General features: G+C 53.9%; 1 protein-coding gene across 1 annotated transcript in view; it reads right to left on the bottom strand.

Annotated features, from left to right (window-relative positions):
- Positions 1–12,830, bottom strand: part of LOC143962551 (C-type lectin domain family 10 member A-like) — a 45,698-nt gene that overhangs the window by 10,472 nt on the left and 22,396 nt on the right. The window contains exon 5 of the mRNA XM_077471818.1: positions 4,305–4,373. Coding sequence (XP_077327944.1) covers positions 4,305–4,373 — 69 coding nt within the window. The remainder of the gene's footprint in view (positions 1–4,304; positions 4,374–12,830) is intronic.

Below are 12,830 nucleotides of genomic sequence, written 5' to 3'. Positions count from 1 at the left end.
TCCACTGACCTCCATTCAGTGTCCTCCACCCCTCTCCACCAATCCCTCCACTGGTCTCCATTCAGTGTCCTCCACCCCTCTCTACCAATCCCTCCACTGACCTCCATTCAGTGTCCTCCACCCCTCTCTACCAATCCCTCCACTGACCTCCATTCAGTGTCCTCCACCCCTCTCTACCACTCCCTCCACTGACCTCCATTCAGTGTCCTCCACCCCTCTCTACCAATCCCTCCACTGACCTCCATTCAGTGTCCTCCACCCCTCTCTACCAATCCCTCCACTGACCTCCATTCAGTGTCCTCCACCCCTCTCTACCAATCCTTCCACTGGTCTCCATTCAGTGTCCTCCACCCCTCTCTACCAATCCCTCCACTGGCCTCCATTCAGTGTCCTCCACCCCTCTCCACCAATCCCTCCACTGACCTCCATTCAGTGTCCTCCACCCCTCTCCACCAATCCCTCCACTGACCTCCATTCAGTGTCCTCCACCCCTCTCTACCAATCCCTCCACTGGTCTCCATTCAGTGTCCTCCACCCCTCTCTACCAATCCCTCCACTGACCTCCATTCAGTGTCCTCCATCCCTCTCTACCAATCCCTCCACTGGTCTCCATTCAGTGTCCTCCACCCCTCTCCACCAATCCCTCCACTGACCTCCATTCAGTGTCCTCCACCTCTCTCTACCAATCCCTCCACTGGCCTCCATTCAGTGTCCTCCATCCCTCTCTACCAATCCCTCCACTGGTCTCCATTCAGTGTCCTCCATCCCTCTCTACCAATCCCTCCACTGGTCTCCATTCAGTGTCCTCCACCCCTCTCCACCAATCCCTCCACTGACCTCCATTCAGTGTCCTCCACCTCTCTCTACCAATCCCTCCACTGGCCTCCATTCAGTGTCCTCCATCCCTCTCTACCAATCCCTCCACTGGTCTCCATTCAGTGTCCTCCACCCCTCTCTACCAATCCCTCCACTGACCTCCATTCAGTGTCCTCCACCCCTCTCTACCAATCCCTCCAATGGTCTCCATTCAGTGCCCTCCACCCCTCTCTACCAATCCCTCCACTGACCTCCATTCAGTGTCCTCCACCCCTCTCTACCAATCCCTCCAATGGTCTCCATTCAGTGCCCTCCACCCCTCTCTACCAATCCCTCCACTGACCTCCATTCAGTGCCCTCCACCCCTCTCTACCAATCCCTCCACTGGTCTCCATTCAGTGTCCTCCACCCCTCTCTACCAATCCCTCCACTGACCTCCATTCAGTGCCCTCCACCCCTCTCTACCAATCCCTCCACTGACCTCCATTCAGTGTCCTCCACCCCTCTCTACCAATCCCTCCACTGGCCTCCATTCAGTGCCCTCCACCCCTCTCTACCAATCCCTCCACTGACCTCCATTCAGTGTCCTCCACCCCTCTCTGCCAATCCCTCCACTGGCCTCCATTCAGTGTCCTCCACCCCTCTCTACCAATCCCTCCACTGGTCTCCATTCAGTGTCCTCCACCCCCCTCTACCAATCCCTCCACTGACCTCCATTCAGTGTCCTCCACCCCTCTCTACCAATCCCTCCACTGGCCTCCATTCAGTGCCCTCCACCCCTCTCTACCAATCCCTCCACTGGTCTCCATTCAGTGTCCTCCACCTCTCTCTACCAATCCCTCCACTGGCCTCTATTCAGTGTCCCCACCATTCTCTGAAAATCCCTTCACTGGTCTCCATTCAGTGTCCTCCACCCCTCTCTACCAATCTCTCCACTGGTCTCCATTCAGTATCCTCCACCCCTCTCTACCAATTCCTCCACTGACCTCCATTCAGTATCCTCCACCCCTCTCTGCCAGACCCTCCCCTGGCCTCCATTCAGTGTCCCCAACCCCTCTCTGAAAATCCCTTCACTGGTCTCCAATCCATGTCCTCCACCCCTCCCTGCCAATCCCTCTACTGGCCTCCAGTGTCCTCCACCCCTCTCTACCAATCTCTCCACTGGTCTCTATTCAGTATCCTCCACCCCTCTCTGCCAATCCCTCTACTGGCCTCCAGTGTCCTCCACCCCTCTCTGAAAATCCCTTCACTGGCCTCCATTCAGTGTCCTCCACCTCTCTCTGCCAATCCCTCCACTGGTCTCCATTCAGTGTCCTCCACCCCTCTCTACCAATCCCTCCACTGACCTCCATTCAGTGTCCTCCACCCCTCTCCACCAGACCCTCCCCTGGCCTCCACTCAATGTCCTCCACCCCTCTCTGCCAATCTCTCCACTGACCTCCATTCAGTGTCCCCCACCCCTCTCTGAAAATCCCTTCACTGGTCTCCACTCAGTGTCCTCCACTCCTCTCTCCACCAATCCCTCCCCTGGCCTCCACTCAGTGTCCTCCACCCCTCACTGCCAATCCCTCTACTGGCCTCCATTCAGTATCCTCCACCCCTCTCTACCAATCCCTCCACTGGCCTCCATTCAGTGTCCTCCACCCCTCTCTACCAATCCCTCCACTGGCCTCCATTCAGTGTCCCCCACCCCTCTCTACCAATCTCTCCACTGGTCTCCATTCAGTGTCCTCCACCCCTCTCTACCAATCCCTCCACTGGCCTCCATTCAGTGTCCTCCACCCCTCTCTACCAATCCCTCCACTAACCTCCATTCAGTGTCCTCCACCCCTTTCTACCAATCCCTCCACTGACCTCCATTCAGTGTCCTCCACCCCTCTCTACCAATCCCTCCACTGACCTCCATTCAGTGTCCTCCACCCCTCTCTACCAATCTCTCCACTGGTCTCCATTCAGTATCCTCCACCCCTCTCTGCCAGACCCTCCCCTGGCCTCCACTCAGTGTCCTCCACCCCTCTCTGACAATCCCTCCACTGGCCTCCATTCAGTGTCCCCCACCCCTCTCTGAAAATCCCTCCACTGGTCTCCAATCCATGTCCTCCACCCCTCCCTGCCAATCCCTCTACTGGCCTCCAGTGTCCTCCACCCCTCTCTGAAAATCCCTTCACTGGCCTCCATTCAGTGTCCTCCACCTCTCTCTGCCAATCCCTCCACTGGCCTCCATTCAGTGTCCTCCACCCCTCTCCACCAATCCCTCCACTGGTCTCCATTCAGTGTCCTCCACCCCTCTCCACCAATCCCTCCACTGACCTCCATTCAGTGTCCTCCACCTCTCTCCGCCAATCCCTCCACTGGCCTCCATTCAGTGTCCTCCACCCCTCACTACTAATCCCTCCACTGGCCTCCATTTAGTGTCCTCCACCTCTCTCCTCCAATCCCTCCACTGGCCTCCATTCAGTGTCCTCCACCCCTCTCTACCAATCCCTCCACTGACCTCCATTCAGTGTCCTCCACCCTTCTCTGCCAATCCCTCCACTGGCCTCTATTCAGTGTCCTCCACCCCTCTCTACCAATCTCTCCACTGGCCTCTATTCAGTGTCCTCCACCCCTCTCTACCAATCCCTCCACTGGTCTCCATTCAGTGTCCTCCATCCCTCTCTGCCAATCCCTCCACTGACCTCCATTCAGTGTCCTCCATCCCTCTCTGCCAATCCCTCCACTGACCTCCATTCAGTGTCCTCCACCCCTCTCTGCCAATCCCTCCACTGGTCTCCATTCAGTGTCCTCCACCCCTCTCTGCCAATCCCTCCACTGACCTCCATTCAGTGTCCTCCATCCCTCTCTACCAATCCCTCCACTGACCTCCATTCAGTGTCCTCCACCCCTCTCTACCAATCCCTCCACTGACCTCCATTCAGTGTCCTCCACCCCTCTCTGCCAATCCCTCCACTGACCTCCATTCAGTGTCCTCCATCCCTCTCTGCCAATCCCTCCACTGACCTCCATTCAGTGTCCTCCACCCCTCTCTACCAATCCCTCCACTGACCTCCATTCAGTGTCCTCCACCCCTCTCTACCAATCCCTCCACTGACCTCCATTCAGTGTCCTCCACCCCTCTCTACCAATCCCTCCACTGGTCTCCATTCAGTGTCGTCCACCCCTCTCTACCAATCCCTCCACTGGCCTCCACTCAGACCCCCCCCCTCCACATTTACAACTAACTGATGTGCACACTGACCCCCTGGTGTTCTTTATTCTATTTTCTGATTGGACACTTCCCTCGGTCACAGCAGTAGCTCTTCTCCCCGTCTTCATCTTCTCTGCCAGTGAGTGGGACCACTCCTTATCTGCAGGGTGGGTGACATCAATTTCCGATGGCCCCCATCCTGGCAGATTTATGCCCAGAGTCCCCTTCCGGAGTACTTCTGTTTCTAAAGCCTTTTGGGCCACTCGCCCATCGAAACGTATTCAGGTCGTTGGAAACTTACTGTTGTCTCTGCTCTCCAACTCTGAGAACAAAATTCCCAAAATCTTCTGAATGCCGTTGGACAGAGAATCTGAAATGGAAGAAGAAGGCAGGTTTGTATTGATCGATATTCTATTGGATCGATTAGTGAGGTGATGAGAGGAAGGAGAGAGACGTCTCTGCGTTCTTCCTTCAATGGAGTGTCCCATGACCAGCCCCCTTACATCAGAGTGTCCCATCACCACCCCCTTACATCAGAGTGTCCCATCACCAGCCCCCTTACATCAGAGTGTCCCATCATCACCCCCTTACATCAGAGTGTCCCATCACCAGCCCCTTACATCAGAGTGTCCCATCACCAGCCCCCTTACATCAGAGTGTCCCATCACCAGCCCCCTTACATCAGAGTGTCCCATCACCACCCCCTTACATCAGAGTGTCCCATCACCACCCCCTTACATCAGAGTGTCCCATCACCAGCCCCCTTACATCAGAGTGTCCCATCACCAGCCCCTTACATCAGAGTGTCCCATCACCAGCCCCCTTACATCAGAGTGTCCCATAACCACCCCCTTACATCAGAGTGTCCCATCACCACCCCCTTACATCAGAGTGTCCCATCACCAGCCCCCTTACATCAGAGTGTCCCATCACCAGCCCCCTTACATCAGAGTGTCCCATCAGCAGCCCCCTTACATCAGAGTGTCCCATCACCACCCCCTTACATCAGAGTGTCCCATCACCAGCCCCCTTACATCAGAGTGTCCCATCACCAGCCCCCTTACATCAGAGTGTCCCATCAGCAGCCCCCTTACATCAGAGTGTCCCATCACCAGCCCCCTTACATCAGAGTGTCCCATCACCAGCCCCCTTACATCAGAGTGTCCCATCAGCAGCCCCCTTACATCAGAGTGTCCCATCACCAGCCCCCTTACATCAGAGTGTCCCATCACCAGCCCCCTTACATCAGAGTGTCCCATCACCAGCCCCCTTACATCAGAGTGTCCCATCACCAGCCCCCTTACATCAGAGTGTCCCATCACCAGCCCCCTTACATCAGAGTGTCCCATCACCAGCCCCCTTACACCAGAGTGTCCCATCACCAGCCCCCTTACACCAGAGTGTCCCATCACCAGCCCCCTTACATCAGAGTGTCCCATCACCAGCCCCCTTACATCAGAGTGTCCCATCATCAGCCCCCTTACATCAGAGTGTCCCATCACCAGCCCCCTTACATCAGAGTGTCCCATCACCAGCCCCCTTACATCAGAGTGTCCCATCACCAGCCCCCTTACATCAGAGTGTCCCATCACCAGCCCCCTTACATCAGAGTGTCCCATCACCAGCCCCCTTACATCAGAGTGTCCCATCACCATCCCCCTTACATCAGAGTGTCCCATCACCAGCCCCCTTACATCAGAGTGTCCCATCATCACCCCCTTACATCAGAGTGTCCCATCACCAGCCCCCTTACATCAGAGTGTCCCATCACCAGCCCCCTTACATCAGAGTGTCCCATCACCAGCCCCCTTACATCAGAGTGTCCCATCACCAGCCCCCTTACATCAGAGTGTCCCATCATCAGCCCCCTTACATCAGAGTGTCCCATCACCAGCCCCCTTACATCAGAGTGTCCCATCACCAGCCCCCTTACATCAGAGTGTCCCATCACCAGCCCCCTTACATCAGAGTGTCCCATCACCAGCCCCCTTACATCAGAGTGTCCCATCACCAGCCCCCTTACATCAGAGTGTCCCATCACCATCCCCCTTACATCAGAGTGTCCCATCACCAGCCCCCTTACATCAGAGTGTCCCATCATCACCCCCTTACATCAGAGTGTCCCATCACCAGCCCCCTTACATCAGAGTGTCCCATCACCAGCCCCCTTACATCAGAGTGTCCCATCACCAGCCCCCTTACATCAGAGTGTCCCATCACCAGTCCCCTTACATCAGAGTGTCCCATCAGCACCCCCTTACATCAGAGTGTCCCATCACCAGCCCCCTTACACCAGAGTGTCCCATCAGCACCCCCTTACATCAGAGTGTCCCATCACCAGCCCCCTTACACCAGAGTGTCCCATCACCAGCCCCCTTACATCAGAGTGTCCCATCAGCAGCCCCCTTACATCAGTGTGTCCCATCACCAGCCCCCTTACATCAGAGTGTCCCATCACCAGCCCCCTTACATCAGTGTGTCCCATCACCAGCCCCCTTACATCAGAGTGTCCCATCACCAGCCCCCTTACATCAGAGTGTCCCATCAGGAGCCCCCTTACACCAGAGTGTCCCATCACCAGCCTCCTTACACCAGAGTGTCCCATCACCAGCCCCCTTACATCAGAGTGTCCCATCACCAGCCTCCTTACATCAGAGTGTCCCATCAGCACCCCCTTACATCAGAGTGTCCCATCACCAGCCTCCTTACATCAGAGTGTCCCATCACCAGCCCCCTTACATCAGAGTGTCCCATCACCACCCCCTTACATCAGATTGTCCCATCACCACCCCCTTACATCAGAGTGTCCCATCACCAGTCCCCTTACATCAGAGTGTCCCATCACCAGCCCCCTTACATCAGAGTGTCCCATCAGCAGCCCCCTTACATCAGAGTGTCCCATCAGCAGCCCCCTTACATCAGAGTGTCCCATCACCACCCCCTTACATCAGAGTGTCCCATCACCACCCCCTTACATCAGAGTGTCCCATCACCAGCCCCCTTACATCAGAGTGTCCCATCACCAGCCCCCTTACATCAGAGTGTCCCATCAGCAGCCCCCTTACATCAGAGTGTCCCATCACCACCCCCTTACATCAGAGTGTCCCATCACCAGCCCCCTTACATCAGAGTGTCCCATCACCAGCCCCCTTACATCAGAGTGTCCCATCAGGAGCCCCCTTACATCAGAGTGTCCCATCACCAGCCCCCTTACATCAGAGTGTCCCATCACCAGCCCCCTTACATCAGAGTGTCCCATCAGTACCCCCTTACATCAGAGTGTCCCATCACCAGCCCCCTTACATCAGAGTGTCCCATCACCAGCCCCCTTACATCAGAGTGTCCCATCACCAGCCCCCTTACATCAGAGTGTCCCATCAGCAGCCCCCTTACATCAGAGTGTCCCATCACCACCCCCTTACTTCAGAGTGTCCCATCACCAGCCCCCTTACATCAGAGTGTCCCATCACCAGCCCCCTTACATCAGAGTGTCCCATCACCAGCCCCCTTACATCAGAGTGTCCCATCACCAGCCCCCTTACATCAAAGTGTCCCATCATCAGCCCCCTTACATCAGAGTGTCCCATCAGCATCCCCCTTACATCAGAGTGTCCCATCACCAGCCCCCTTACATCAAAGTGTCCCATCATCAGCCCCCTTACATCAGAGTGTCCCATCAGCATCCCCCTTACATCAGAGTGTCCCATCACCAGTCCCCTTACATCAGAGTGTCCCATCACCAGCCCCCTTACATCAGAGTGTCCCATCATCACCCCCTTACATCAGAGTGTCCCATCATCACCCCCTTACATCAGAGTGTCTCATCACCACCCCCTTACATCAGAGTGTCCCATCACCAGCCCCCTTACATCAGAGTGTCCCATCAGTACCCCCTTACATCAGAGTGTCCCATCACCAGCCCCCTTACATCAGAGTGTCCCATCACCAGCCCCCTTACATCAGAGTGTCCCATCACCAGCCCCCTTACATCAGAGTGTCCCATCAGCAGCCCCCTTACATCAGAGTGTCCCATCACCACCCCCTTACATCAGAGTGTCCCATCACCAGCCCCCTTACATCAGAGTGTCCCATCACCAGCCCCCTTACATCAGAGTGTCCCATCAGGAGCCCCCTTACATCAGAGTGTCCCATCACCAGCCCCCTTACATCAGAGTGTCCCATCACCAGCCCCCTTACATCAGAGTGTCCCATCAGTACCCCCTTACATCAGAGTGTCCCATCACCAGCCCCCTTACATCAGAGTGTCCCATCACCAGCCCCCTTACATCAGAGTGTCCCATCAGGAGCCCCCTTACATCAGAGTGTCCCATCACCACCCCCCTTACATCAGAGTGTCCCATCACCAGCCCCCTTACATCAGAGTGTCCCATCACCAGCCCCTTACATCAGAGTGTCCCATCACCACCCCCTTACATCAGAGTGTTCCATGACCAGCCCCCTTACATCAGAGTGTCCCATCAGGAGCCCCCTTACATCAGAGTGTCCCATCACCAGCCCCCTTACATCAGAGTGTCCCATCACCACCCCCTTACATCAGAGTGTTCCATGACCAGCCCCCTTACATCAGAGTGTCCCATCACCAGCCCCCTTACATCAGAGTGTCCCATCACCACCCCCTTACATCAGAGTGTCCCATCACCAGCCCCTTACATCAGAGTGTCCCATCACCACCCCCTTACATCAGAGTGTTCCATGACCAGCCCCCTTACATCAGAGTGTCCCATCACCAGCCCCCTTACATCAGAGTGTCCCATCACCAGCCCCCTTACATCAGAGTGTCCCATCACCAGCCCCCTTACATCAAAGTGTCCCATCAGCACCCCCTTAAATCAGAGTGTCCCATCACCACCCCCTTACATCAGAGTGTCCCATCACCAGCCCCTTACATCAGAGTGTCCCATCACCACCCCCCTTACATCAGAGTGTCCCATCACCAGCCCCCTTACATCAGAGTGTCCCATCACCAGCCCCCTTACATCAAAGTGTCCCATCAGCACCCCCTTAAATCAGAGTGTCCCATCACCAGCCCCCTTACATCAGAGTGTCCCATCACCAGCCCCTTACATCAGAGTGTCCCATGACCAGCCCCCTCACATCAGAGTGTCCCATGACCAGCCCCCTTACATCAGAGTGTCCCATCAGCACCCCCTTACATCAGAGTGTCCCATCACCAGCCCCCTTACATCAGAGTGTCCCATCACCAGCCCCCTTACATCAGAGTGTCCCATCACCAGCCCTCTCACATCAGAGTGTCCCATGACCAGCCCCCTTACATCAGAGTGTCCCATCACCAGCCCCCTTACATCAGAGTGTCCCATCACCAGCCCCCTTACATCAGAGTGTCCCTTCACCACCCCCTTACATCAGAGTGTCCCATCACCACCCCCTTACATCAGAGTGTCCCATCACCAGCCACCTTACATCAGAGTGTCCCATCACCAGCCCCCTTACATCAGAGTGTCCCATCACCAGCCCCCTTACATCAGAGTGTCCCATCACCACCCCCTTACATCAGAGTGTCCCATCACCACCCCCTTACATCAGAGTGTCCCATCACCACCCCCCTTACATCAGAGTGTCCCATCACCAGCCCCCTTACATCAGTGTGTCCCATCACCAGCCCCCTTACATCAGAGTGTCCCATCACCAGCCCCCTTACATCAGAGTGTCCCATCACCAGCCCCCTTACATCAGAGTGTCCCATCACCACCCCCTTACATCAGAGTGTCCCATCACCACCCCCTTACATCAGAGTGTCCCACTGAGCCATCGGCCCACCGGGAAACTCCTAGTAGTCCCAATGGCCAGTACATGCCTGTACATTGATGAATGTGACACCTACTCCTCCCCCCTCCCCCCCATTACATAAACAAAGTTACTGGGAGGGACCCGCCATGACAGATTATTGCATGGTAACCTCTGAGGAAAGCGACTCACACACAGTGCAGGAAACCACACAAAGGCGAAACGCGACCACAAGGAGGAACTTCAGCCACAAGGAGGAACAGATACCATCACACAACGTATTACAATAAAACCGTAAATCTGGCCAGCATACCCCCCACAACTGCTCAGCTATACTGTGCATAGAGACAACGATTCGGGGAGTATGTACCCCTTTCATCAGGTCCAATCCCACCACGGTCCCCATCTCCATCTATATCCACTTGCCTGCTGGGCACTTAAACCCCCCTCCTGCCCAGACCAATTTTCAGCTTTCGGTGCTCTCACACTTTGAATGACAATTACTCAGTCATGCAACACTGTACCCAAATGAATTTTTTGTCCTTTTTTTCCCACAAATATAGCTTTCTTTTGGTGGTATTTGATCACCTCTGGGGTTTTTATTTTTTGCGTTATAAATGAAAAAAGACCGAAAATTTAGAAAAAAACGAATTTTTCTTTGTTTCTGTGATAAAATTATGCAAATTATTAATTTTTTTCCATAAATTTTGGCCACAATTTATACCGTTACATATCTTTGGTAAAAATAACCCAAATTAGTGGATATTATTTGGTCTTTGTGAAAGTTAGAGAGTCTACAAGCTGTGGTGCGAATCGCACAAAATTGATCACATCTGATGTACTGGTGGCCGATCTCATTTCTTGTGACCCGAACAAGTCAGAAAAGTACAAATACCCCCCAAATGACCCCTTTTTGGAAAGTAGACATTCCAAGGTATTTAGTAAGAGGCATGGTGAGCTTTTTTGTGTTGTAATTTTTTCCCTCAATTCTTTGCAAAATTAAGATTTTTTTGTTTTTAATTTTTTCCCCACAAAATTGTCATTGTAATAGGTTATTTCTCTCACATGGCATGTGTATACCACAAATGACACCCCTAAAAAAATTCTGCTACTCCTCCTGAGTATTACAATACCACATGTGTGGGACTTTTCAACAGCCTGGACACTATGCCCTTGTACACACGGTCGGAGAATCTGTCGGAATGTGTCCTATCGGACCGTGTTGTCGGATAATCCGACTGTGTGTGGTATGCATCTGACTGATTCCGTCGGAATATCCGTCGGACCCAATTTTCCAACTTGTTGGAAATATTTCCCGACCAACTGGGCCGATCGGACTCCGATCATGTGTAGAGAATTTTGATCGGACCAAGTGCCACGCATGCTCAGATCAAATTCCTACATCAAAGCTATTGGCTACTAGCCTGAATGTAGTCCCATCGTAACAAAATTACGTCATCACGTTCTGAAAGATCGGATTTTTCAACAACTTAGTCCGACCGTGTGTATGCAAGAGTTTCGGACAAGATCCGACGGACAAAATCCAACGGACAAAATCTGATGGATTTGGTTGGCAGAATGTCCGACCGTGTGTACAGGGGCTTAGAGAGGCCCAACATGCAGGGAGCGCCGTCACGTGTTCTAGGAGCATAAATTACACATCTAACTTGTTGACTACCTATTACACTTTTGAAGGCCCTGGAGCACCAGGATAATGACACGTGACACCGACGTGGCACTGATGACAGATGGCACTGATACGTGGTACTGATACAACACTGATGACAGATGGCACTGATGACACTTGACACCGATGACAGATGGAACTAATATGTGGCACTGATGACACGTGACACTGATGTGGCACTGATGACACGTGTCACTGATGTGGCACTGATGACATGTGACACTGATGTGGCACTGATGACAGATGGCACTAATACGTGGCACTGATGACAGATGGCGCTAATACGTGGCACTGATGACACCTGACACTGATGACAGATGGCACCAATACGTGGCACTGATGACACGTGACACTGACAGATGGCACCAATACGTGGCACTGATGACACGTGACACTGACAGGTGGCACTGATGACACGTGACACTGACAGGTGGCACTGGGGACACATGGCACTAGGGACAGGTGGCACTGGGGACACGTGGCACTAGGGATGGGTGGCACTGGGGACAGGTGGCACAGATAGGTGGCACTGGGGACAGGTGGTACTGGGGACAGATGACACTTTTAGATGGCACTGGGGACAGGTGGCATTGATAGGTGGCACTGAAGACACATGGCACGGACAGGTGGCTCTGCGGACAGATGGCACTGATAGATGGCACCGTGGACAGGTGGGCATGTGTGTGTGTTTTACTGTGTGTGTACTCACAGTCACAGACGCTGCAGCTGCAGCGGTTCATCTCTCCCTCCTCACACGCTGTCTGTGTGAGGAGGGAGCCGGCGATGAGAGATGATCTCATATGTTTACATATGAGATCACCTCTCATTGGACAGCCTGATCGAGTGCTAAATGGCCGTTGTGATTGGCCATTTAGCACGATCTGTGATTGGCTGTGTTCGAGGGACACGGCCAACACAGAACTTCCCCGATGCACGCCTGTAGTGGCGCGCATTAGGGAAGTAAACAGGAAGACGTCCAGGGACGGCCTCCCAGCAGTAAGCGTCCGCTCTGCAGCCATCCTTTGGCTATAGGGCGGGCGCAAAGCGGATATTGGGTGTCCGCTTTGGTGGCTCCATGTTGCCTAATGGAATTGTTTTTCCGTGTCTCCTCCCTGCCTCCTCAGGCTATACCAGTCTTCTAGCAGCCTCGGGTAGCAGTCTATGGACAGTAGAGCTGAGCAGTCGTGGGGGACGTTGTTGGCAGATTCATGTATTTATGGGCATTTGATGTAAAGCCATATTTGAGAAGTCTCGGTCAGGAGTCACATTATATAACCAACCCACCCATATACAATGTACCTCTTTCAATTTACCTTAGACCTTCTCTGATTTAACAGATGACCGCACCCAGAAGCTTCATATTTTGAAGCAAAC

The sequence above is a fragment of the Lithobates pipiens genome, unplaced genomic scaffold (assembly GCF_037356315.1).
Source record: "Lithobates pipiens isolate NorthernLeopardFrog02 unplaced genomic scaffold, aLitPip1_a1.2 Scaffold_8, whole genome shotgun sequence".
NCBI classification, from domain to species: Eukaryota; Metazoa; Chordata; class Amphibia; order Anura; family Ranidae; genus Lithobates; species Lithobates pipiens.
Note: the sequence above shows the minus strand (reverse complement) of the source record. Positions and strands in the feature narration are given on the sequence as shown.